At 48.1% G+C, this 26255-nt stretch overlaps 1 protein-coding gene across 4 annotated transcripts in view; it reads left to right on the top strand.

Moving 5' to 3' along the window:
• SUSD3 (sushi domain containing 3) overlaps positions 1–26255 on the top strand; it is a 69531-nt gene that overhangs the window by 33450 nt on the left and 9826 nt on the right. For 2 of the 4 annotated variants that reach the window (XM_068694672.1, XM_068694669.1), the window contains exons 3-5: positions 20069–20257; positions 21752–21899; positions 24978–25145. In XM_068694672.1, coding sequence (XP_068550773.1) covers positions 20069–20257; positions 21752–21899; positions 24978–25145 — 505 coding nt within the window. Of the gene's footprint in view, positions 1–3113; positions 3322–15641; positions 15715–20068; positions 20258–21751; positions 21900–24977; positions 25146–26255 lie in introns of those variants that run through there. The other 2 variants (XM_068694670.1, XM_068694671.1) reach the window with 2 other exon arrangements.

Here is a 26255-nt window from a genome sequence, read left to right as displayed (position 1 = left end):
GGATTTTGAGATACAATTTAATTCCATTTGTAAAAGTCATGTTGACTCTTCCCCAGTATATTAAATGTATTCATGTTTTTACTGATTTTATTTGCTAAAACATTTCTTACTATCATGCTGATGCAGATTTTGGGCTTACCAGCCAATAGCTTCTGAGGCCTCATCTGAAGGAAATCCTTCTGAAAAGCTGGTGTTATGTGCTCTATTTCAGGCCTTAGCTAATTGGGAAGATTTTAAGTGAAATGTTATGCATCAGGCTTAAAAATTAATGTGCCTGCTTCATCTTGATTTTTTTTTGGCCACTTGATGAATGCCTTCTGCTGTCGTTCTTTGCCTATGTGGTCCACAGCATCATCTACTATCTACAGACCACCTTGTGTGTCCCTTTAAAGAGGGATTCTGGCTTCCCTCCTTGTTTTCATCACGAGTAAGCAAAGAATTAATTTATCTTTTCTGCTATGACCCTATCTTCTCTGAGTGCTTCTTTCATATCCTGATCAAAGACCCCACAGGCTCTCTGGCAGAATTTCTGCTTGTAGGGCACTTGAGGAGAAATTTACTACTCATTTTGATGCTTTCTGCAAATTGCTCTTCTACTCCTTGACCTGCTTTTTGTGCCGTTCACATTTAGTCTGCTGGATTTTCTACTCTTCCCATTCAAAGGCAACTTCAGATTTTCAAAAGGACACCTACCCGCTCCTAATAACCCTCTCCCTCCAGCTTTTCCTTTCTGATCCTTCTCAAGTCCCGTCTAAGACGGCGTGCCCTGTGCCTCCAGCCCCGTGGCCGTGAGCAACCTCCTCTCCGCCGGGGAGGATCTGCCCCTCGTGGCTCCTCCTCAGAGGCTGTTTCCTAGCAGGGCCTCTGCTTTGCTTCCCCTTTTTGGGCTGAGTACAACAGCGGTGAATTGCCTGGCTCCTGCTGCTCTTGCAAATGTGGCAGATCTCGAGCACGTTGTGGTCTGCAGCAGAGGCTCAGGGGTGATGCTTTGAGGCAGGCTGTGTGCTCAGGGCTGCTGCTGCTCCCGGAGGAGGAGCCACCTCCCTTGGCAGGGGCACGCCACTGATTCAGAAGCACCCTGGGGCCACTAACACTTCTTACAACCTAGCAGATGATTTCATTGCCATTTGAAAAGGTCTAGACTTTCTTTCAGGAATCTAATTGCTGAGCCTGAGGTGGATTTCCAGCAATAACACCTGTGCATGTGTTATCTGGTTAGAACAGAAACCTGTGGCTGAGAGCCACTGGCCTTCCTTTAGAGAGGCACAGAACAAGCAACACCTCCTACTCAAAGTTTCTGAGCAAGGTAGACAAAGCCCGGTTTTGCTGCCTCAGGGATGAGGGTCTGATGCTCAGCAGGAGCCAGGCAGCTTCTGCAGTGAAAAGGGAGGAGGAGGTGCAGGGGGCTGGCTGCAGGGGAGGAACGTGCCAGAGCTCAGCCTGCTGCTGCAGGAGGGCTGGGGAACTGGCACGGGGCACAGGACATGATTTTTAAGTCCCTGCTGCGGGGCTCTGCAGCCTGGGGCTACGTGGGCAGCGAGGCCACAGGGAGTGTTGCTTCAGCAGTCTTGTGCCCTTGGCAGCCTTGAGCCAGCCCTAATAACTGGGATTAGAAAATGGTGCTTTAGGGCAGCTTAGTGAAATCCAGCAGTCAAACAGCCCCTACACAAAGGCAACAAGTGTCTAGTTGGGCTGCGTGGCCTCCAGTGGTGCTGAAGGCTAAGTAAGGGGTCTGCCATAGAAAACCTGGGCTTCAGCATGGAAGCTTTCATGATTTCTAAGTTGCGCTTTCCATGCTCTTCCTTCTTTCCCCCCTAATTTCCTGTATGCACTCCCATTATACTGATGAGATTTGTCACTAAATTGAAAGCATATTGGCATGGGAGGGGTGGCACTCAAAGTGCAATCACGTTGCCGTTGTTCAGAGGTGGATGGCAACACCTTGCTTCGGCAAAACTCCCTTTTATTACAGCTGGACTTTAAGCATTACAGAAATTGGGTCAGTGTAATTGGCCACCACCTCCACTGAAATCAGCAGCAAGACTTGTGCTGGTGGCAGCACGAGCTGTCACCTCACAGGTGGCTCCAGCCATGGCGCTAGGGCTGCCCTGTGCTGGGGGCTCGCCCAGCAGGCGTTTCAGGACCTGCCTCCCTGCGGGACAAAGCTTTGCTTTCGGGTGTGAAGAAAGACTGGCTGCCTGTAGGAGGGGAGAAGGGTTCACATTCTGCTTTGGCACTTGCTTCTGGAGGTGCGTGTAACAGGAGGTCTGGCTTGTAACACGGTAACGCGGCGTGTGCGACCTCGCCATAGCAGCTGTCGGAGCGGTGACTGGAGGACAAAATCACTGAGGCACTCGCCTGCCTTGGGTGTTCCTCTGGCTTCAAGGACAGGATGGAGTGGACTGTGGGAGCTATCGCTCCTGGGGCCTCCAAGTGGATTTTGGAGTATTTGGCATTAGTGCAAATGCAGACCTCATGTGTAAGCTGCAGAATCAAAAAAAAAAAAAAAAAGCCACACTTTTTTCCCTAGAGCACGACTATTACTTTTAAAACCTGTGTTTTGGTTGTAGAGCTGGAAATAGCAGCCCTCCGTATCCGCAGCACGGAGGAAGGGGCGCCGTGCCCGGGCACAGCGCAGCCGTGGCACCCGTGGGTTCGGTCCCTCACTGCTTGTGCTGCCAGCAGAGCCTCGGATCCCCCTCAGCCTGCCTGGGCTCGGTGCGTGTTGGAATTTCATCTCCCCAGTCTGCTCCTGCAGACTTTTTTTTTTTTAAATTCATGTGGAAAAAAAATAATAATGAGAGGGTAAAATAAGCGAGGCAAGCCTTAATAGCCCCAGCCCGTAGGCTCAGCGCCTTCCTGCAGAGCTCCCGCAGCAGGGCCCCGGGCAGGGGCAGCACCCAGGGGTGCTGGGCGGGGGCTGAGCCCCGCTCCCTGCCCCGAGCCTTAGGGCCACGGCCGGGAGCGCTGGCACAGCCCCGCGGGGGCCGACTTTGGGGTCAGATGGCGGTGACCTGGGGGTGGCTGTGTGTCACCCCGGGCCTCACCCCGCCTTCCTCCTCCTCCTCCTCCCCGGGGCGGGGCGGGCTGCCGGCGGCTCCCCCGGGACACCGCCTCCCCCCGGCCCGGCCCCGGCGGCGGAGGCGGGCACGGCTGCACCTGCCGGCACGGCTCGGCTCGGCTCAGCCCGGCTCGGCTCGGCTCAGCCCGGCTCGGCACAGCTCAGCCCAGCCATGCCGGCAGCCACGGCGCCGGGCCCGGAGGTGCCGCGGAGCGCTGCGCCCGGCCGGGACGGCGGCGGCCCCCCCCGCGGCTACACAGGTAGGGAGGGATGCGGCCGGGCCCTCCTTTAGGGCACGGGGCGGGACCCCTGAGAGGGGTTTGGGGTCTCCTGTCCCGCCCCCAAGGCTGCGGGACCCCCGTCGAGGGGCTGCGGCTGCCCCAGGTGTGGGGTCCCCTCGGCCGCCCCCTCGCCGCGGCACCCCCCGAGCCCCGGGGGCACCCCGGGGGGCGGCGAGGCCCCCGCCGTGCTCGCAGGGGGCTCGGAGCTGGGCAGGAGCGGGGAGCTTGGTGGGGCCGGCAGCTGGGAGCTGGGCAGCAGCCGGGGGAGCCGGCGGGGCGCGGAGCTCGCTCGGCGGAGCACGGCCCGGGGGGGGGCTCGGCACGGGGCGCGCTGCCGGCAGCTGCCGGCCCCCGGCACAGCCAGCGGCGGGCAACGGCCCGGGGAGAAAATGGAGCCCCGGGCGCTCCGCTGGAACGGGGCGATGCAGCCAGGGCTGCAATGGGAAATGAACCAAAGCTCTCTGGCTTCCTCTTCTCCCCCCTCCACCCCGGTTTCGTTGCTCAACTTGGGCAGGGGAGCGCGTTTCCAGAGCTCCTTGGCCGGGCTGGGAGCGGTGAACTTGCTGCCGATTGGGCTCTGGCCCTAGCGCAGGTGGGACGCGCCCGCTGCACCTGGGCTGTCCCCTCTGCAGCTTTCAGGGGCTGGGGGGCACAGGGGGGCCCTGCTGCCCGCGGCGGTGCTGGGTCGGGCTCCAGCAGCCGCCTGCTCGCTGCCCCGGCGAGCCCTGAAGCTGGCAAGGTAAAGCCAGAGGAGCCTGCCGGAGCTCTGCGCCGCGCTGCTCGCCCAGCCTGTCCCTGCCTGCTGCAGCCTGCGGTGTGGGCAGTTCCCTGCCTTCAGCACCGGCAGCGCTCAGCACTTCTCGAGCCCCGGGACCTCATCCCCCTGCAGCCCGGCCCCCCCACGCCCACCTCGCTGGGATCGAGTTCACCCCCGCGGTCCCGGCGGGCTTTATCGATGACCCGGTTTTTATGATGCTGATGGAAACGAGCAAACGCGTCCGGGCTGATGGTGTAGCGATGCTTTAAATTGCAGCCGCTGAGTGTGCCTAACTGCGCCTTTAATTTGAGTTTAATAGCGCGGTTCGTTTTTAAAAACAGGGAACAGCTTCTGGGGAGCGTCCCTCAGAATTAACAACTCAAACTCAGGTATGGACACTGTTTCTCTAATTTTTGCTAATTATTGGCTTTTTTGCTTGTGTAAAATCACGTGTGTTGGGCTCTGTTTAGTTGTCGTGTCAAACTGTCCCCTCGGGCTGGGCTGTGCCGCCAGGCAAGATGGGTCAGAAGGGGCACGTCCCATGTGCTCAGCCTTTCCTCTTCCTGAGTGGGATGATCTTGCCCCTTTTACCTGTGGCAAAACTCCCAGAAGTGTGGGATCGACCAAAAAATCGCAGCATGCAGACTGGCATCTCAGCCTCGGTTAATGCCTTGGATGCCCACAAACCTGACTCCTGGGTCAAGCCGGATCGCTGTGCTTCACAGCCAGCAAGTACAGGCATTTTTCACCATCTGTATTTCTGAAGTCAGAACAAGAGAATGTGGTGTTATGCTTGTTGTAGTACCTCTAAGGAGACGTTTCTTCCTGTACTGAAGAACCTGATTATTTAGGCTTTGTGTGGAGAGGCTGAAAGGGAGAAACCTATTTTCAGGCCAGGGCTAGCTAGGGGCAGTCCTCCTTCTGCCATGTTCCCAACCAGAACAGCTCTCAGTGTCCTTCCCAAACCACCTGCAACAGTGATGTGGACCAGGAGTTACTATTAGTGGGTGCCAGATCAGAGTCAAAAGGGGCTGGACAGGACCATGGCACAGATACATCTGCATGTAAGTCCACATCGATTGCGGGACCAGCAAAGATGCTTGCAGCAGGCACTTCTGCCAGACCCACCACTGCCATGCTCCCCGCAAGCTCCCTCACAGCCTCTTTGCCCACTGCTGTGGAGTCTGTTCTGCCCTTCCCCATCCACACAGGTTTCACCTTGGCTGGATATCAGTTTGTTGCTACAAGTGTACTGAGCAAGCCGGATGTGCTGCTGTTAAATCTGAGTGGTTTGGATAGCTAAAATTATGGCTACTTGGTGTATAATTTTTAATTAAACTCTTGCTCAAGGTGCTTAATTTAAAATGTGATGTGTTGTTTATGCAGTAGCATTTGCAGAAGTGACCTCCAGAGAGAGCTGATGACAACTGTTATGCAGCACCTTTCATTTATTGTGTTGTTATTGGTGATCATTTTTCTTTGCTGCTTTGATTGAGTAAAATTTCTGGCCCTGGCCTGCAGAGTGCTAATAAGTCTCGTGGATAAACTCCTTTGCGTGCTCCTTGCGGAGGGGATGAACGAAAGCATTGCAAGATTTCCATTTGAATCAATATATGAATGAGAGGGAAGTTAAATTCATTGCACAGCCTGATGCATTTAACACTTAGGGTCTGACAGCTTCCTGCAACGCAGTTGTGACATTCAGGCATGCTCTGCTCTTCCTGCTCCTGCCTGCCTGCTGGGGGCTGGCGTCTCTCTCCCACTGTCCCTACTGGACTGAACCCAGGGGGACCGCTGCCACCCTTTGCTGGGGAAGGTTCAGCAGGGCATTGCAAAGCAAGCAGTGAGCTCAGCCTCATTTCCACCTCCTGGTCACAGCCAAGCAACAGCTGTGGCTGCAGGTGGGCGCTGGGACGCTCGCTGTGCTTCTCTCGTGCTCTGCTAGCAGACGGGCAAACGTGCAGAGCAGGAGCGTGGGCAGGGGAAGAGTGCAGCAAACTGTCCCGGTGCCTCTCGAGGCTGCGAAGAAGCCTTCTTCTATTGTGTTTTTAAATGATACTGATGCTTTTATGTTCTCCTTATCATCTTGTGGTTGTTGTGCTGTCACAGCAGCATTACGGCATTATTGCCTTGCTGCAGGAGTTTACTGTGGACAGATGCTCATCAACCATCTCTTGCCAGGCCCGTTATATTATCTGGAGATGCCTGCAAAATTCTGAAATGCTCATCGAAGTGGTGACTGAGCGGTTTCCAGCCCTATGGGCACTGTCAAGCAGAGGCAGGGATGGCCCTGTGGCTGCAGAGCTGTGGGCAGCACAGCCGCTGGGCTGTCACTGAGGTGCTGCTGCCCCTGAAGCTGCTCAGATTATAGCAGGGGGCTCATCGGGTGGAATAGGAAAGTGAGGAAGGAGTAGTAAAGGCGTGTAATTATTTTCAGTCTCCACATCACTGAAGCTGGGGCTCTAGCCCTCTGTTTGTCTAGAACGGCACCTTGGTTTGTGCTGTGGTTCTTCCCCCAGCCCCCAGTGCAATCATGTAGCTCTTTTAAGGCTGCTCTGCCCCAGATTGGGGCAGCACCTGCTGCTAGAAACACCAACCTGCTTCTGCAAATGCATCAGTGCAGCCACAGACAAAGGTAATGTAGGAAAGAAAAACAAAATGTGCCAGAAACTATGATGCCAGGTTAGAACTTGGTAGCTCTCTTGCTGCTGGGCTGTTGGTAGTTGCGGTTCAGCCATATCCCTCTGCTTTCCCAAACCAGGAGGGAAGAGAGGCTGCCTGAGGTAAGCTGCAAATAACCTGTGGGTCGTGCCACAGGAAACCGCACGTGCTATGTCCAGACAAATTCCTGCAAGGAGTTACCTAGCAGGCACCATTTAGGGGAAAGACACCACCTCTGGCTTAGGACAGACCTGAGCTGTGATTTGCTTGAGGAGGTATCGCTCGGTACTTGCTCGGTTGTACTCTTCTCTGGGTGGCCGTGCTGGGACAGAAGTACCAGGCCGGTTTAGCTTTGGTGTGACCCATGGTGTCTGTCCTTTTGGCACATGCTGTTTTTTTTTTTGCAGTGAGGTTGTGTCCTTGCCAGTGCAGAAACTGAAAACATGTCGCGAGAACTTATGGCTGCTCTTCCAGGAAAGCAAAAGCACAGTTGTTCAGAGCAGAGAGCACTGCGGCTCTGCAGGTGGGCTGCAAGGAAGTTCTCGGCTCGCTCCTGTGATCCCAAGGTGCAGCTCGGTTTCTAAACCGGGGAAGAAAATCTTCATCCTGAATTTTCATTCTGCAGGGCAGGATGTGAGACAAACTGGAGCAGATGGGCTTGTAATTTCTTAAAGGGTTATTTCTCCTTCCTTTTTCTCCCATGAGATCAAAGTGAAACCTTCTATTAAATAAAATAAAAGAAGTGGTGGTGGCAGAATTTCAGCTAATTGGCTTTATCTCCTGTACTGCAAAATGCTAATCTCAGTGGCTCTGTGTTTGGACCAAGCATTGTTATTGCTTTGAGAGATTGATTTTTGTGCTTGTCATAAAAACTCTAGAACGATGCGAAATAGAGAAGGAGACGAGTTATGAGGTGGTGTAGCACAGTCCTCCACAGTGCAAGATGTTTCCCTGTTGTACTCTCCAATACTTTGTCCAAGCGCCTCTTAAATTACCTAGGTTATAGAGATGAATTATGTCTAGATGTATGAATTTCAGCTAGGGAACGAAGTGAGCTGAATGTCTTGGACGCAGAACACTGACATTTCAGCTCCAAACCCACCCAAACAACCCTGCAATCTCTGGGTTTGCTGTGCCTGGGGAGCTGAGGGATCAAGCTGCTGGCTTGGCTGCTCCCTGTGTGGCAGGGCAAGGAGATCCCTGGGCTCCCGTGGGAAGCTGAGTCTCCCAGCATATCTGAAACTCTGTGACAAAGGGAATTTTAACTGTGTGGAAATTAGCACGAGATACTTACCTCATTTGTCAGGATTGCCGCTCCCTTTTAACGCACCTGGCACCGCAGCACTTTGCCTTCAATAATTTGACAGGGACAAGGCAGCACGTAGGACAGTTCCTTGTTTTCACTTAGGCATTTTATTGACAACGCTGTCTTTCAAATGCAGTCATAGATAAGCAGCTGTGTTACTCTGTGGAGCAGTTTAGACTGGCTCTGCGGATCCGAAGAGTGACAGGGAGATGATTTTGCATTTGCAGTGGAAGCCTGCCCTGCTCGCTTTGTGTTTTGCCGTGAGATGACAATGAGAAATGCGCAAGTTGCAGAACGAGCAAGCACGCACCAAATAAAATCAATTCCTGTATCTGTGGAGGGTCCCGGAGGCCGGGCTGAGTGGGGCCTGCTTTATGTAGCAGTGTTTGCTGGTGGGGCCTGGAACGGCAGGGCTGGGACTGGCCCAGCAGCGCGGTGGTGTCAGCATCAGTCAGAACAGCTCCTGGAAGCACAGGTGAACTGATTGCTTTCCCTTTAATGTAGTTGTAAGTGGTTGCTGAGGCCTTATCACTGGGATAAAATAAAGCCAAACACAGCACCATGCACCTGTACGAGTCTCCTAAGCAGAGGGTCTTTGAGAATTGTTTAGGGAAGTGACCGTGTGGACAGGAGCTGGGCTAGGTGCGGGGAAGATGCTGGGTAAAAACCTGAGTGAAAGTGGGGCCTTGGAAGCAGCGTTCAGAGGGAGCCCCTGGGCTGGGGTGGCAGGAGGAGGCGCTGGGGGCACGGCACATCTGGTTGTTTGGTTCCCTAGCTCAGGAGAGCAGAAACGTCTGCCTTCATGTGGGGAGCAGGATGAGGCACAGGAGGGCTTCTCCCCACCTGCCCAGTGCTCTCCAGCACTACGAGCTTTGCTGCCCGGTCAGGTCGCGAGGCGCACCCAGCCTGGCAGGGCTGCTTTCGCCTTTCTCCACAACGAGCGGCCCCACAAAGCTGGTGCTGTTTTGTACAGGCAAGGAGGAGCTGTAGCATTCAGCCTGTTACTGGAATACAGGCTGGAACCAAGTTTCTCCCGCTGTTTAACCCTAGGCTACCCCTGCCTGAACACATAAGCCTTCCAAAAGCCGTCTGTCATCTAGCTCACTGGCAGAGCCTGAGGCAGGCCGGAGCATCCTGTGTGAGTGGGGCTGCTGCCCTTTGGTCCCTGTGCTTAAGCTGCTGGCCACCCTGCATGTAACTGGCCTGCAATCATTTACTAATTCAGTGGAGAAGAGTAAACATGGTAGACAGCTTCCCTGTCCTTCTGCTGGTGTCCCCATCCATCTTCAAGTCATCTCCTGCTAATTCCGATGGCCGGGGAGGCCCCAGGCAGATGTGCCCATCGACTCGCACTGTTAATCATTGTGGGGCTGGCAGGGCAGCTGCGGGCTGGGGCAGGGCTTCCACGCCCCCAGCTGTGGCCGAGCTGTTCTGCTGCCCCGTTGCTGCTGTCTGCAAAGCCTGGCACCAGAAAGCCCACCCCGGCAGCAAAAAGGAGGGAAGGAAAATGACAAGCGATAAAAACTGCTAAGGGGGTTTTAAAATCTGTTACTGTCTCAGTCCATGAATGATTTCTGTCGCCATAATAAATTGCATGCTATTGCTAAGTCTTGCAGACCAGTGTCTAAAAAAATCAATTATTCACAGAAATTCTTGCTGACAGCTGTGAATGGCAGGTCACTGCTCTGTGGTGCGCTTTTAGCATCTTCAAGCAGCAAACTTGGTAAGGAACAGCAAAGGGAAGCAAATGCAGGTGAGCTCACTGGCGTTCAGGTTGGTTTTGTTTAGCAGGGTGGCTGGAAATGCCCTGGCTCTGTGGGCCCAAGAGATGGGCAGAAAGCAGTACCGTTTGTTGCTGTGACATCTGTGCTGATCCTGAGTGGGGTCGGGGCTGGGCAGTGAGGACTGCGTCTGGCCCTGTATGCTGACACTTGCACTGGGGCCATCTGAGAGCAAAGGGGTGACAGCCGCTGCCAGGGGGCTGGGCAAGTGGCGCCAGAACTGTCACCAGTGAGGAAGTCAGGGACTGTGCTACAAGTTGGGACGGAAGAAGGGAAAATGTTTTTCCAGGTTGACCCGCATTGCTGCTATACTGGAGTGTCTAGCTGCAAGAGAACAGACAAACCTGTATTAAATGGTTTGTTTTAAAACAACAAAGTGGCTTCAAAAAAACGAGCTTGAAAATTTTCCATATTCCTTTGGAATAAGTGCTCTGAGCAAGCAACTCATATCTTGTCGATTTGGGCCAAAACTGAACATGTTTGCAGCAAGCACTCTAAAGTGTCCACCTAGGCTTTCATTCTGGGGTGGATTTTGCAGAGACCGAGGCGGGTCTGGCCAGCTCAGCCCCTGCTTCAGCACTGTTGGGCCAAGGCAGCCCCGGTGCCATGCTCAGCTCCTCGCCCCGGCTGCAGGGATTTTGGCGACACACAGAGGTTGTCACCGGCAGGCAGACGTGGTGTGAACGTGAGAGGCCACCTCATCAGGGGACATCTGCTTTTATCGGTGACATTCACAACCCTCTGCACAAACCAGGGCAGCTGTTAGAGGCAGATAGCCTGCTGTGGGTGCTGTGTGGGGCTCTTGTAGTGTCCGGGTTAGCGGGGATGCGCAGGGACACGCACATCCTGCAAGACACAGCTGCTGGCTCCTGCGGGGTGCAACAGGGGCAAGAGCAGCGGCTTCTGCCCTGGTCAAACGTAAAGCAAGGCATCCTTCATCCATCTGTGGCACCAAATGGATCCGTCCTCTCCCCATGAAAGTAGGTCTGAGGTTTTCTTTTGGCCTCTCCAGTTGGCAGCGTTTCAATGAAGCGCTGAGTTTCTCCCCTTTCTATTGCAAATTAAATGTACCAAAAGCCGTATTAAAAGCAGGAGATTCCTGATATTGCCAGGGCATCTTATTTGTGCTCAGTTTTTTCATCATGCGTGTTCAGATAAGAATTTCTATTGCGCACACTGTGCCTGTTTGAGACGTCGAGGTTGCTGGCTGAGCTCTGCCAGCTCTCCTTGTCTGCACAGCCCACTGAGGGCCACCAGAAGCACCCACCAGTGCCTTGTGTGTTGAAATTGTAGCTCTGGAGCCTAATGGACAGAACTGCTGCCGGTTTCTCTGTGTTACTTTCTTTACCTGTAAAAAAAACAGTAAAATCTGAGTCTTGCTCAGTTTACTGAAGATGTAGTTAATTTAATTTTGGCAAGAAAACATTGATAATTATGTAGGGAAGCCAGAAAGTGTTGAATTTGTTACCAGCTTGCTTTCAGGTTAAATATAAAATTGATGAACTTAAGTGTTTAAAAAAAAAATAATAAAACTCATCTCCTCTAAAGAGAAAAAGACAAATGGCTTTACAGGATTCTCAAAGGTGCTAAACCATTTTGTAGGTGAAAAGCCACAAAGCTGAAGCATGTTCTGACAGAATGGAGTTTTTCTGGCCCCTGTGCTGGGTCCAGAGCTAATAATGTGTTTGTATGAGAACTGGCTGGACAACACAGTTTCAACATTTTTCTTCTTTCTGCATTTTAAAGGGAACAAAAGCAAGGACAATTCCACCAGAGCTTCTGCTCTCAGGCATAAGGGCCAGGTTGCCTATTTGGTTTTCCACAAACAAGTACCCAGAGCCTTCTCCAGAGCCCAGAAATGCCCATCAGAAATACTGTAAAAATCAATACCTGTGTGAGAAGTGTTCAGCTCTGCCACTGCAGCAGCATCAATCTCTGCTCATAAAACCTGCCATGGGAATGGTTTGGGCCAGCTCTGCTGTGCTGCCCAGGGTTCAAGCACACCATTTATTGCATTCACCCATCCTTTTTCTGCCTGTAACTTACTTGCAGATAAAGAGCATATAGCTGCTTATAAATACTAAAAGGACTCAGTGCTCCTGGGATCTTGGTTATCTCAGTAGGAAGGGAGGCTGTTGTGGTAAGGAGAGGGTTTAGGAAGTTTGACTCCTGTAAGTGGCTGGTGGTTCTCTGTCATGTTGGGCACCTGTATGGGCATGGCAAAGGGCTCACCAAGGATTGGCGGCTCCTAAACCTTGTCTGTTTTTCTATGGATACCTGAGCTGTGTCAGCAAGATGCTGAATACCAAGTTGGATGCTAAAATCTAGATTGTTTTGGCCTTCTTTAGCATGCTTATTTATTTTTATTTAGTTTGTGGTGGTTGTTTTCTTGCAGTTACTGTGATGCTGAAAAAGGCTTTGAGCATTGTTCTGAAATAATAGATTACCTTTACTATTGCCAAGGAAAAAATTTAACTTTTCTGGTCATGGCAGTTTCCAGCAGAAGATGCAGTGCCTGGCTAATGGAGCCCACACACTGCCTGCAGAAGTGTTGCAGTTGGCTGCACAGGTTTAACGAATGAGGGGTTATTCATGAGCACTGGGCAAAAGTAATGATGCAAGTTGAAAATATAAACCTGCAGGCTTCTCCGGCCCACTGCTCCCTCAGAAACACCTTGCCAGCAAGGACGAGGCTCAGAGCCTGGCTGGGGACAGCAGGGCCAAGGCAGCAGAGCGGGGCATGGGGACTTTGGTCCTTGTAAATACCAGCACTTATTCCACAAGAAGCGGGGTCGTTGGACCTGGGAGATGAGCACAGTGAGGGGCAGACCCCTTGTGCCCAGACGTGGGGGCTTTGGGCTGCCCCACTGGGTCTGCCTGGGTGCAGCCAGGGTCTAGGCTGGAGCGCGACCGAATAGCTTGTTTCAAATTATTCCTCTTAATTTTATTCTCCATTGGACCTTTATTTTAGAAACAAGGCCACAAACTGTGCATTGTGCAAATGCATCATTTATTTATTATCTGCTTTGGAATGACAAAGGGGGAGCCCATCAGCAATATTAGCTCCTTCGCTAAACAATTGGCCACAAAAGCAGCTGCTGGCAGTGCTTCCATGGGTCATCTTTATTTGGGAACTGCTTCCATTGAAACGTAACTCTGGTGTGCTCTATAGGGGATGCTTGTGGTTTTTTGTTTGTTTGTTTGTTTGTTTTTAATTATTATTTTATCTAATTTTTTAAATATAGAAGTAATGGTGAAGAGGTAAATGGATGAATGCTTTGAATTTATTTTAGGTTTAATGGATCCTTCCCATTCTTGAAAGCTGCAATATTAACTTTTCAGAAGTGTTATAACCCACTTTTCCAGTGCTGTTGGTAAACAGACTAATAAAATGCAGAAAACCCATCTGTTCTTGTTTTACTGGGGACTTCGTCAAATACCTCATTTTTCATTGAGTTCTTATTTCTCAATTAATCGTTCCCATAAGAAACATACTCAGTATCCTCTTTGTTGCTAGATCCCAGGGTAAAAATCTACAGATGAGAATAACCTGACTTTGACATAAATTGGCAAAAAAAAAATCAATGATGGAGATGGCAGTCCAGTGACTGGAACAAATCCTCTCTTAAAAGAGCACCATGCCATACACAAACAAGAACCACTTTACACCAATCCTACACATTATTTCTGCTGGAAATATGATCAGATTGTGCATGTTGTCAGCAAACCCTAATCTAGCATCTCAGTGATATGTGGCTTGGATTTTGCATGGATTAAAATTGCTGGCAGCCCCTGCAGACGGGGGGTATTTCAGAGCAGAACTGCGACATGGTTAGTGCTGACTCCTAAATCTCACCGTGGCTTGTTTGCTACATCAAGTGGCAAAAAAGCCAGTTGAAAAACGCTGGGAGGGAGTGAAAGAGGAAAGAAAAGGACTGGATATTGTAAATGGGGATGAACCAAATTTGTCTGGCTTAGATGTGGACCTGCCTGTGCAGGGTTCTGCAGGATGCAGATGTGAGACTGCCAGAGTGCATTGCAAAGGTCTTGCTCAGAGGCAGAAGCCAAACGTTTGCTGCTGTCTGGTGATTTTTGTTCTCTTAGGCATGACAAGACCCTGAGGTAGGCTTCACCATCTCTTCTCTGCCAAAGGGCACCCTGAGTTGTCAGGAGCTGTGTAGCGGTCAATACGTTCCTGTGTGTTGTCAGACCTGGATTGCAGCTAATATAGTCGTAGGTATATTAGCTATATTAACTAATTGGCAGCCCTTCATTAAGGGAGTGGAGGCATCCTGCTGCTCTCAGCTGCATGGGACAGCACCAGCGCCTGCTCAACCTCAGCACTGTTGGAAAGGTGATTTAGTGATTTACTGCCTGCTGCGTGCAGTCAGAGGTGAGGTGCAGCAGGATGGGATCCAAACCGAAATGGCCTCAGAACCCAGAAATGGCTCAGCACTCCTGGTGTCCCTTGTTCCTCCCACCAGGTCCTGCTGGTGGGTGCCCCTGTCCTGTCATGCTGCAGAGCCTCATTTAACCACCACAACACAAGTGTGGGCAGGCGCCTCTCTGAGTACCGAGGTGTGAACGCAGCCATGAGAAGCTTTCTTCAAATCCTTTCCTGCTTCCTCTGTGTGGAAACTCTTCATCAACGAGACAACAAACTTTTTCAAAAAAGCATTTCCGTGTGTAGCCTGTGAGAATGAACAGCAATTGGCTTCCCCCTTTCACAAATTTAAAATTAATTTTCCAGTAGAAAACCAAAATAATTTATATGAAGTATTTTAATTTGGAAATGATGAAGTCGGGCAGATGCAGGGCCCGTGTATTGCTAACAGTTGTGTTTCTTTTGGGCCTGTGTCCTGAGAGACAGATGCCTCCTGCAGGCACCTTGCTGTTGTGTCCCTTGGCAGGCCCGCGCTGAGAATGTGCCCTGGGGATGCCCGCCCCAGGGCCACCCACCCCTGCGGCTGCAGCTGGGCCCAGGCACCACCAAGCCATGAGCACGGAGCTGAGCCTGGCCCTGCCCACCCGAGGGGCATCCTCCAGGTGTGTAACAGCTTCCAGCAGCTCCCTTTTAAACACGACTCTCAGAAAACAGAGAAATAGATGGGAAAGGGCAGGTCGCTCCATCGCAGAGCTTGCTGACGTGAGCTTCTGTTAGCAGGCGCTGAAGCAGGTCGCTCTGTGGGACGGGCAGGGAGCCCTGGGGACGCGCTGCCCGGTGCCTGCAGCATGATGAAGGGGCTGCTGCAAGTTGTGCAGCTTCCAAAGCCTGGGCTCCCCACTGTCACTGCCGGGTTGGTGTTACCTTTAACAGCAAGTTCTCAAAAAGCTGTGCCAGTGTCTGAATCTGCTAGGGGCAGGATAAGCTCCTCGTGGCAGCACGTTGCTGCAGCTGGGAGCGCAGCCCTGGCAGGGCTCCTGGGCAGCACAGGCGGGCGGCGTGCTGCTGGCTGAGGGGGGAAGGCTGCTTTATTTCGCATCCTGGTTCTAACTGCCTTTTTTTTTTTTTTCTTTCCTTTTGACATAGCGAGCTCTTCCAAGAGCTCTTCTGTGAGCTCGCTGCGGATGTTGAACATCATGCCTGTGACTTCGGGGACAGTAATTTCTAAAGCGTGCTTTTGTAAGGAAATAGACTTGCAGAAATAATATCATCAGCCTGTTTGTTTTCTTCAGGGTTTGTAGAACCTAATGTTCTGTCTCTTTTTGGCATCTGGCTATTACAGCATGTTTTAGTTGCATTAAATAGTCAACAATAAGCAACACAAAAGCTTGAGTTACGTGTGTATGGGAATAATGAGGCAAAGTCATGGATGGCTCTATTTCTGCACAAACAGCGGCTGGCTATCTTGACAAAATGCTTTCAGGTAATTACTGCTATGTTTTAGATCATTTTGGCATGTATTTATGCAATGTATTTGATTTTCATTTTCTGTGTTTTGCTATAGGGAGGGAGAAGGAACACAGGAAATCTACAATGGGCAAGCGTGCTTTACTTACTCTTTCATTTCTGTTTCCTTATCAGCAAAACATAAATCTGCAGCTTGCTGGCAATGAAACCATATGGTAACTCTTCCTGACAAATCGATTTTGCAATACAGATAATCCTGGCTATGCATGAGAAGAGATATTTTGGATTATTGTGTCTTAATTCTTACATTGCTCTCTGTTTTTCAGTGCTTGGAAATTATGTATTTGGCTTTTTCTGGGCTCAGTGACTTGTGTGAATTAAGAATTTATAGAGTAGGCTCCTCTTCAATGCTTTGACTTTGGGGACAGTTATTTGTTATAGGAAATAATGTGTTTATTTGCTACAGCCAATGCCCTTCTGTGCTGTCAGACAGCAGCAGCAGACTGAGATTCTTTTCAAACGCTGGGTATCCTCTTAGTGTGAAGTTAAGCTAAGAAATCAGCTCTTGCTGTACAAGATGCACAAGTACCTCTGAGGCATTTGGCTCCTGGTACCCTCAGCCACGCTGGCCGATGGATGGCTGCTGGTGGTCTCGGCTCAGCCCAGCTGAAGCTGTGCGTTGGCGTGGTGCGTGGTGTGGACAAGGTGTTTCATGAATGCTTTTCAGCGAGTCAAATGAAGAAGCAGGAGTCTTTGCAGCTTCTGCTGGAGTTCAAAATTGAAAAATGATTTTCAGCCTTTGCTTCATAGGGTTGTATCAGCAAATGAGTTTTCTTCTTGTGCTTAGGAGTAGTAGCCAGGATCTGAGAATGCAAGCAGAGCACAGCCTGAAGGTGAACACCTTAGGAGTAGTGGGAGCTGGGTTCTGGAGACATGTATCAGATCTAGGAGTGATGCCATGAAGCTAATCAAAACTAAACACATCATTAATTTTGATGTTTATTGTAAACTACTCACAAATGGCTGATAGACAATGCCTCATGCATTCCTCCCAGCTTTAGGTGTTGGCTGCCAAGTGTGAATCTGTTGGATTTGAGATGCAGCTACCGCAAAAGCTGCATGAGCAATATTTGTTTTCTCAGTATTACATTACTATACACTAAGAGTTACTGCAACCCAAGACCTGAATGTGATATTTTTCTAGACGTTCAGAAAATAATTATAAATCCAACTATAAATCTGGCCAGCACAAGAGTTTATGCAGTACCTGTACTTGTGTTTTACTTCAGCAGCCTCAAACGAGGGCCTCAGCTGAAAACAAAAAGTCCTGATTGTGGTAGGTTTAGTCAAATACATATGCCTGAAGAGTATTAAAAGGGTAAACCTTTACAGCACATCTGCTTATATAAGTATGAGGATGGAAGCTCACTGAAACAATTGCTTTCTGCAAATGAAACCGTAAAATTAACCTAGCAGAAAAGTGAATGCAATGAGGAACCTCAAGAGCTTTATACATGTAGATCCTTAACAGCAAGGGATGCTGGAGCTTACAAGCAGGTCTTACAAATTAATTATTAGAAGACTTGCTGATGAAAATTAGGGCAAATCTGATCCAGAGATGTTAAATCTGAACTTGGATAAGATTCACAAACTCATAGTAGCAAAAATCCATGTATGCATTTCAATAAAAGCTCTTATAAAAAGGAGAAAGTAGTGAAACCTTTAATGTTTAGACTTTGGTGGGAAGGAATTATGTTGAAAAGCTCGAAGAAGAAGAAGAAATGGTATTTCTTCTACAGCCAAATGCAGATATTTGAAATACAGTTGATGAACTTTTGGCTAAGGACCTGTGCAAATCCAGCTATAGAAGCTTTCAAAATTGTGTCTCTTATTAGATGTTATCAGAGGAGTCCTGAAGTTACTGCCTCAATTACATCCATCCAGGAATGTCACCTGAGGATGATATAATGCTCTTACATCCCAGCCAAAGCAAGGAAATAGCCACGGCTTAATGGGACGTTGGCTAAAGAAAAGCTGGAAATCTTTATAGTGCTCAAGTGAAGAAAATATTTTAAAATCCATGGCTCATGAATAATGCAGACAAGGTCACTGACATCTGGAGGTTTTAATCACTCTATGTGTACCATTATGGGCAAGGACAATGCAGGAGAGGGCAAAGAGCACCTGCACCAGATACAGCTGCACCTATCACTCAGAGTGGTTAACACTGGATTAAATGAAATATGTCCTGAAGGAAACAGTTGAGTGCTAGGTTATCTGTCCCTTCCAGAGAAGAGGCTGAACAATGATTCTAGGTAAACTGGGAAATCTACTGAAAGAGTCCAATGAGGGCTGCTTAGGAGGCTAAGCAAATGCAATTTGATTCAGATTTGGCTCTGAACTACTCTCTGCATCTCTTGCAGCTAGAAGTGTCACTGACATGAACTCTAAGTATGTGATTGGGTACCTAAAAATAGCCTTGAAACTGTAAAATGCAAAGAGGTAGGTACTTTGCAGCTTATGCCGATGGCTTTTAGCGGCAAGTGTCTGAGTGATCCAGGTGGAAAGGAAAGCCTGAACTTGTAATGTGCTGAAGTGAGGAGCAGGATTGTGCAGGTGACACACCTCACGTGTCCCAAGAATCAGATGTGGGAGGGGAGGACAGGGGATCAAGGGAAATGACAGAAAATATTTGCTCTTGTTGAGGCAAATTGCTGCTGTGGCAAGGGATGGAAAGAGGTGGCAAAACAAACAGAAATAATCTGCATGGAATTACGGAAGGCATGTTTTTAAAATCTAATGCTCAGTGCGTATTTACTTAGTAGATTGGACAAGTAATTGTCACTGTGGCTTTTGATTGGTCTTTCACTGAGATTCCCTTGGTTCCTTTTTTTCCAGGGAGTTGAGTTTTTTGAGCATAGACTGAAGATGGGCAGTAAGGCTGTCTCCTGCAGCTTGATTGGATCAGCTTAATGTTAATTAATGACTGGAGGGGTTTTTGCTATGAAAATGGAAATAGATTTGATATCAACATGTAGTTCTGTCCAAGTGCTCTTAAGGAGGCTATTAAAGCTCTAAATTTCTTTTTACTTGTACGTGCAGAAAGCATATTTTCCCTTCTCTTCTGTGTGTGTGTGCCACCATGGTGCTTGCAACCCTGGCCTCGCAAGTGCCATCCTATTGCCTCTGCCTGTGGCCCTGCTGAAGTCATCTGGAAGCCTGCTGAAAGATAAGGAGCTTGGATTCTGATGCAGAAGTAGTGCTGCTATTTAGTAGCTGTTAAAAAGGGGTATATAAAGCCTTTCCCAGCTTCTGTCAGTGCACAGGAACAGAGAAAACGTGAGTGTTATTGTCTTTGAAGTATAGCAGGATATTATCTGTTGTCTTAATGAGTGATCATTAAAATTTATGTTAAAAATTAATGTGAATAAATGAATATTGTGGCAATAAAGCTCAATGTATAAAGCTAGTGGCTGAGAATAGGTTGCTGAGAGGAGAACAGCTCATGGCTCAAAGAACAGCTGCATGAACTGCAAAAAAAAAAAAATAGAAAGAGAAAAGCCTAAGGAAGAAAAATGTACTACAAATGAAGGATAAAGCAGAACTTGTAACTTGAAAATGGAGATGTATGTAACCATGCTGTAGATGCACATCTGTCTCTCTGTGACCTCCCTGTACAACGGAGGTCACAACTCCCTTGAATCATAGAATCATAGAATCATAGAATATCCTGAGTTGGAAGGGACCCTTAAGGATCATCAAGTCCAACTCTTGACACCGCACAGGTCTACCCAAAAGTTCAGACCATGAACTTTTTGAACCTGGTGGCTCGTTTCAGCCGAGGTCAGCAGAGGTGCTCCAGAGATAGGGAGGTGCTGGAGGGTTGTGAAAAGGTGCTCCCAAGGAGGCTGGAAGGCTGAAGTATGCGATCAGGCCATTGGATCCTGGGAAGGTTGCACAGGGAGGCTGTGTTATGAATATTCCTTGCATGGAAGATACCAGCCTGAGTGCTTATTAACACTTGGAGTCAAGCAAGATGGGAATGGTAGGTGACCAGGCTACTCATAGAGTAAGTTTGGTGGGTTTTTTTGCCTTTTTTTTTTCTTTTTAAATATTTAGTATGTAACAGACTAAGTAGATACTGTTGCAGGATGAGTACAGCTCCCTTTGTGCTGGGATGAGAGCAGCAGGACTGCTGAATGGCGCTGATCGGGTTTTGGCCTTGGGCTGGTGCTTGGCAGAGCAGGCAGCGCTGCCCTGCCAGAGGTCTGCTCTTTGTTTTACCCAGCATCTTGGACTGATTTAAATTGAGGTGAGCCTTCACTTGTGGCTCTTGTGTTGCATTGTTTTGCTTTGTTTTCGTTCTGCAGGGCAGTGCAGCCGCATATTTCCTCCCCAGCTTGGCACACTGGAGATCATTCACGGCAACGGCACCGCTGTGGGGACGGTCATCGCCTTCCAGTGCTCAGCCGAGCACCAGCTGGAGGGGCCAGGCGTCATCACCTGCGTGTGGAAAGGGAATGGGACCCAGTGGACAGCAGGCGTGCCCTCCTGCAAGCGTAAGGGTCTTCCTAGACAATTTCCAGTCCCTCCAGGCCACCGTGTATTTATTTTGTCCCACGTATCTCCTGCAACGTGAGGATTAATTCTAGACATCTGCACAAGGAAAAAGACAAATTCAATTTCCTTCAAAGTTGCCTCTCTTGACTGTAATTGCACTCCAAATGTGTTCTGACATCATCAATTATCATGACACAGAAAAGACTGTCAGATCTATGCCTGGCCTTACGTCACTGCCTCCAGTAGCATTGCATCCAGAATAAGCGTGGCTCCGTGGCTGTTCTTCTTTAGAAAATGTGCAGATATGGCCAACCAATCTGCAAACATATTTGCAAACCCTCTAATCCGCTGGCATTCTTTTCTGAAGGTTTGCTGTGAAAGAAACACAATGATATTTTTGAACAATTTTAGGTTGCTGCCTGTGGGCAGCTGCATGGGAAAGTTACCATATTAACAAATAGCATTTGAAAGGCAACAGCATTGCCTACCTTTCATGCTGTGCTCCTTCTTAGTAATTTGACTAGAAGCAGACTCTAGGAAAACTAATACGTGGTACCTCTAAGCTTTGTGGTGTTTGAATTGAGAAGCTCAGTCTGTATCTCAGACTGCGTATCATTTAAAATCATTGGTAGTTGGGTAGCTCTTACACACTTATCAGTCCTTCTGAAATGCAGCTATTCTTATCTCTGGTTTAAGTGACCCCATTAAAGAAACGAGAGAAATCCTCCCCTTGAGAAGCTGCAGCAGCAGAAAGCTTTGTGTGGAGCTCCGCTGAACGGTTCCTGGAGCTGGTATTCGTGTTGTTGGAAGAACTAGATGAGTTTTGAAGCAAGATAAGGCTTAGTGCTCAGAATGAGTTGGCAGAGATCTGCATTAGCTGTGCCACACCACATTCCCACTCCTCCTTTTGTCTGGATAATTCATTTCCAGTGTCAGATCACTGTGAACATGGAGCCCTACAGACACCCTTCCTTCCATCTGCTATCCTTCCCCGAGCAGAGGAAGACTTGGTGTGTTTGGTCACTGCCTGCCAAACAGGATAATCATAGTACAGAGACATTCTTGTTATAAAGGGCTTCTTTAAACCAACTTACCCTTTTCAGTATTTGAGCTTGCAGCTCCACTCCTTGTTAACCATTGATTAAAAGAGTCTGGCAGCTCATCTGCATTTGATATACTGATGAAGTTGTGCTTTTTAGCTACTGCAGTGCTAAAGGCATTGTGTTTAATTAATTGCAGTGCTAAAATACTTGTGAACAATTCATTAGCGGCTTATAAACAAGGGATTTTTAAATAGCCCAATTTAAGACCTGCATAGCTTTAAGTTGAAGCCAAGATACTTTGATAACATATACTGAGGTGAAAGTCCTCACTAAACTATTATTAGCAGAAGTGTGAAGCAGATAGGTTTCAGCATGGTTTAATGAAAATGCGAGAGAGAGGGATAAACGTGCTGACCTCAGAAATGTGCTTTTGTGTTTGGTTTGCTGCAGCCATATCAAAATATGAGACTTTTGGATTTAAGGTCGCAGTGATTGCCTCCATCGTGAGCTGTGCCATCATTCTGCTGATGTCTATGGCTTTTTTAACCTGTTGTCTCATCAAGTGTGTGAAGAAAAATGAAAGGAGGAGGACTGAAAGGTATGTCAAGAAAAGGCTTTTAAAACTGTCCTTAAGATGTGTACATCATGTGGACCCCATTGCTGTGAGAGCAGGGAACTTTAAAGTTCCTTTTCAGGGCTTGATGCTTACAACACTACAGTGATATTAATTACTTCAAATTCTTCATTTGTAGATTAGACTGTATGTGTAGAAAGGCTTAGAATTCAAGACTATTTAGGCACCTAATTTCTGTTAATATTGGATGACTTAAGTGGGCCTGGGCAAATCTGGATTTACCCAAAATTATGCAGGAACTGAATGTACAAGTCTGATTTGCTGTCCCAATCTTTCTCGCCTTGAATTATTTAGGTTTGGCTGTATTTTACCTTCTTTTCTTCCCTCTCTTTCCTTTTTTCCTTTACTTTTGTTGAACTCTGCTGGGAAATTTAATCAACGTATGTCAAAACCATCAAAGCCCTCACCATCTGCAAAATCTACTTAGAGCTGTCACAAAGATGCGACAAACGAGTGCTGGAAAGGAAAGACATAGGATTTTGTCATATGGCTCGAAGCACAAGACAGTGGGCAGAATTACAAACAGGCAAGGGAAGAAGTAAAACTCACTCATCCAGTCCTTTATAAAAACTCGGTGTGAAGGGTGATGGAGGGACCATCGCTGAAGCCAAGCAGCAGTAGTTCATGAGAGCATCCACTCAAACTCATGTGCTGCACAAAGTTTTCTTCATACTCCTCCTTTTTATTTCCCTCTCACTTTTCCAGCTCACTGTTCCCCAAACTGCATGTAGCTCAGTGGGATGGCTGCACCCCATCTCAAGCCAATAAGCTGCACTTTTGTTGATTTTTGACCACCTTTTGTTCCCAAGAAGTGTTTGAATTGAGGTGAGGTAGCGGTGAAGTAGAGAGAGAGTGAGAAAGGCACAAGTGAAGGTCTCTGTGCTCCAGGTTGTGTTTTATCTAAAGCTGTGTTGGAGCCAGACTTTCTCTTTGGGGGAAAATTCTATAATTTCAAAATCTGACTGTAACCAAAATACAGACTTTCTATTCCCCTTGAAAGGATTTTGCACGGCAAAAAAAGTCTTTTGGTGTCATTCCTAGTATTAAGTTTTCACTGACAGCATGAAATAATTTTTGAAATGAAAGGGATGACTGACTCTTGTAGAATTGCTGCTTTTCTTTTTGATAAGACTGTTCATATCAAAGTCCTCATTCTTCATTTATTTTAAATGAAGTTTTGTCAAAATTAGCCATTCACATGACTTTGAAGTCTTGGTATTTCTTTCTTACAAAAGGAAAAGACCTTTACACTGGACATTTTGACCCAGTTCTGTCATCAGGACATAAAATGATTCTCTTTGCTGCAGGCTTCTCAGTTCACCGCTGCCCTCTGTCCTTCCTCCTGTCCCTTGAGCCAGCGGTGCAGGACTGGCTGTGGTGCTGCAGTGCTCTGTGGAAGCATGGCAGGAGCTGTGTGGTTTGGCCCCCTGTTAGAAAACAACTGAGATCATACAGAAACAGTGTTATGTGAGAAAGAGTATTGCATCCTGGCACGAAACTTTCTCAGCTTGCAGCCTGTGCACCCAAATGCCAGATGACCTGCCTGTGGTGTTCGCCTCACTGCGGCCAGGAGGGTCTGGGAGCTTGGGCAAGTGAGGGTCTGCACGTACAGACAATCTCTTGTTTCAGGTCAGCTGATGTAGTTGGAAAAAGTGGACCAACTTCTGGATGCACAAAGCATTTCCTAATCTGAAAAGAAGCTGCAGGTCTGATGATACAAGCTGAGGACACTTGGGAGGGGAATGGCTAAGGAAGTGTCTCTTAGACCCCCTCCGACAGAAAGGCAGTCCGTTCCTGCGGAGCAGGGAAGGCGTCCTCAGCTGGCCTTTGGCTTTGAGGTCTGCCTGTACACTTTTTTTGGGCTCTGTTAGTAGACCTATTAAAAAAGGTCACCTCTGCCTAGAAGCCTGTCTTCTAAGATATCTGATGATCTTTGAAGTGCCAGCAGGACGTGCCATCCTGTGCTGTACCCTGCATTTGGAGAGACAACGGACAAAAGCTTCTGAACATCCTCACATAACGCGGCCTCCCCACAGAGCTTGTCCTGCTGCACAAGTGTAGTGCCCGTTTTCTTTGGTAGAAGCAGAACTGCATCCCGGGAGGACAGAAAAAGCATGAAAATCAGCATTGCCAACTCTGAGTCTTGTTCCAACAATCCTAATCTTGTCCCAACAGCTAGTGTGAATGTCTGTGACTGTGTGAATCTTAGACTTCTTTTAAAAACAAGAAAAACAACTGTGATTTTTTTTAAACCCAGAGCTGTAGAGCGCAGCGTGAGAAGTACCTTGAGCATATCCAGAAGAAAATTCTGAAGGCAACCGAACAAGCCCTACCCTTAACAAAGGCAGTAATTACTTCCTCCAGTTCATCTGTTAAACCTGCCTGGTGATTTTTGAATCCTTTGGAATGGCACTTCTGCAAAAATTCACAGAAAATATTTTTTTCCCAATAATTTATTTCATAAGAAGGTAATGCTCTGTAGTCTCTTCATGTACAACAGGATCTGGCCTGGTGTGGTGTCACTGATAAAGGTGTCTATAAAGAACGTTGACACAAGACCATTCCTGAAGTGACTTCCTGTATTATTGGAAAAAAAAGAAAAAAAAAACAAAAACAAAACAAACAAAAAAAAAAACACAAACAACTGAACCAAATAGATTTAATTACTGGGGTTTTGTTCCTTTGAACTATCCATAGGTGCTTGTAAGACAATTGCTCTTTGTTGATGGTGTTTTTGTTGGCTTTTTTTGTTTGTTTGTTTATTTATTTTATTTTTGAGGAATGCTAGATAATACTTAAAAGAACACAATTTTACAGAACAATATTCATGCTGTTTAAGACACACTGTCCGTTAAGGGAAGGAGATGTCTAAGTTTCTGAAAAATTGGCTTGCACTTGAAGTTCAGTGTGTATTTAAATGCTGTTCTCAGTAGACACAGGTTTAGATTTAAACTCTGGTGAATGAGGGCTGTGGTCAGATAAAAGCTCAGATATGTAGTTGTTTATTGCAGTACTGTGTTTTACCCTTCGCTTTATTCACAGAGATATGCAGCTGTGGTACCAGCTCAGAACTGAAGAACTAGAGAACATGCAAGCTGCTTACTTTGGTTATAAAGGAAGAAATAACAACAACAACAACAAGAAACTTAGGAATAAATCTGTATTTGATGACATGACTAACATGGCATATGATAACCAAGGCTTCTACAGGTAAGGCTTTTAAAATGTACCGGGTTTGAATGAGTTTGTTGAAGAATGTTTAGGTTTTGTCAATGATGCATTGAGGGGACTGCCCCTGGGGAGGATGTGCTGCCACGTACGGCCAGGGTGTGCGCTGGGGGCAGCTGTGCTTGGGGCAGGCTCTGCTGCCTTGTGTGCTGTGTTAGTGCAGGCAGGGTTTGCTCACTGGGGCAAACCAAAGGGGTTTCTTTGAACTTGCCTGCCCTGTGGGAGTTACTGTTGCCCAAAGTTGGCACAGCAGAAAAGCTGAGCGTGACCTCCATCCAGCACTTAGCTTCTTTCACCTGCCTGTTGTCTTTCACTGGTGCTTGGTGAAGTCTTGTCTGCAGAGAAGGTTGTGCCAGATTAAGGAGAGAGAGGCTTTTAATTGGCTTTGTTAAGTTGATGCTAAACTGTAGCAGGTAAGTCGCTGGGCGTTGCTGTTGCATGGCATCAAGGTGCCAGCGTGCCTAAGAGCCTTAAGAGAGGAGCTAGCCAGGGCAGCTAGGGCTGTGCTGCAGCCCAAGGTGAGCACCGAGTGCTAGTGTCGGTCCCTCAGTGACTGTGAGAGCTCCCTGGAGAAATATTTCATTATCAGTGTGTCCAGGAGAAGCACAATGGGATCCTCAGCTGCTGGGTGCAGCTGCAGCATAAATGCCACCAGGGTGAGAACCTTGACCGTGTGGCAAAGAAATGGCCAAGCTGAAAAGATGTGCACCCTGTAGCATGGATGCATTCATGGTGAGCAGACATACATTTTGTTCAAAATCTCTCTGAGTGTGTCCAGATGTGTTGTTGCTAACAAATGAAACATAGAAAAATGAATGCGTGTCAAATTCCAATCAGTGTTTTGCTATTACCATCCATATAAATACATGCCGTTGTGTTTTTGATGCCCTTTGAGTTCTGCTTCATCATCATGTGCATCCTTGTTTATTTTTAATTCACTGCTTGCTTGTACAGCTTTTATGTACAGCAGTAACTGTGATTTGCAATGGTTACCTGCTGAAAACAACTTTATGCAAATTATAAAACTACTTCCATGTCACAGTGCAGCTGGAAATTATATTCAAATGGAGCATTTACACAGAAGTCTGACGG

Source organism: Anas acuta, chromosome 11, assembly GCF_963932015.1.
Source record: "Anas acuta chromosome 11, bAnaAcu1.1, whole genome shotgun sequence".
Classification (NCBI taxonomy): Eukaryota; Metazoa; Chordata; class Aves; order Anseriformes; family Anatidae; genus Anas; species Anas acuta.
Note: the sequence above shows the minus strand (reverse complement) of the source record. Positions and strands in the feature narration are given on the sequence as shown.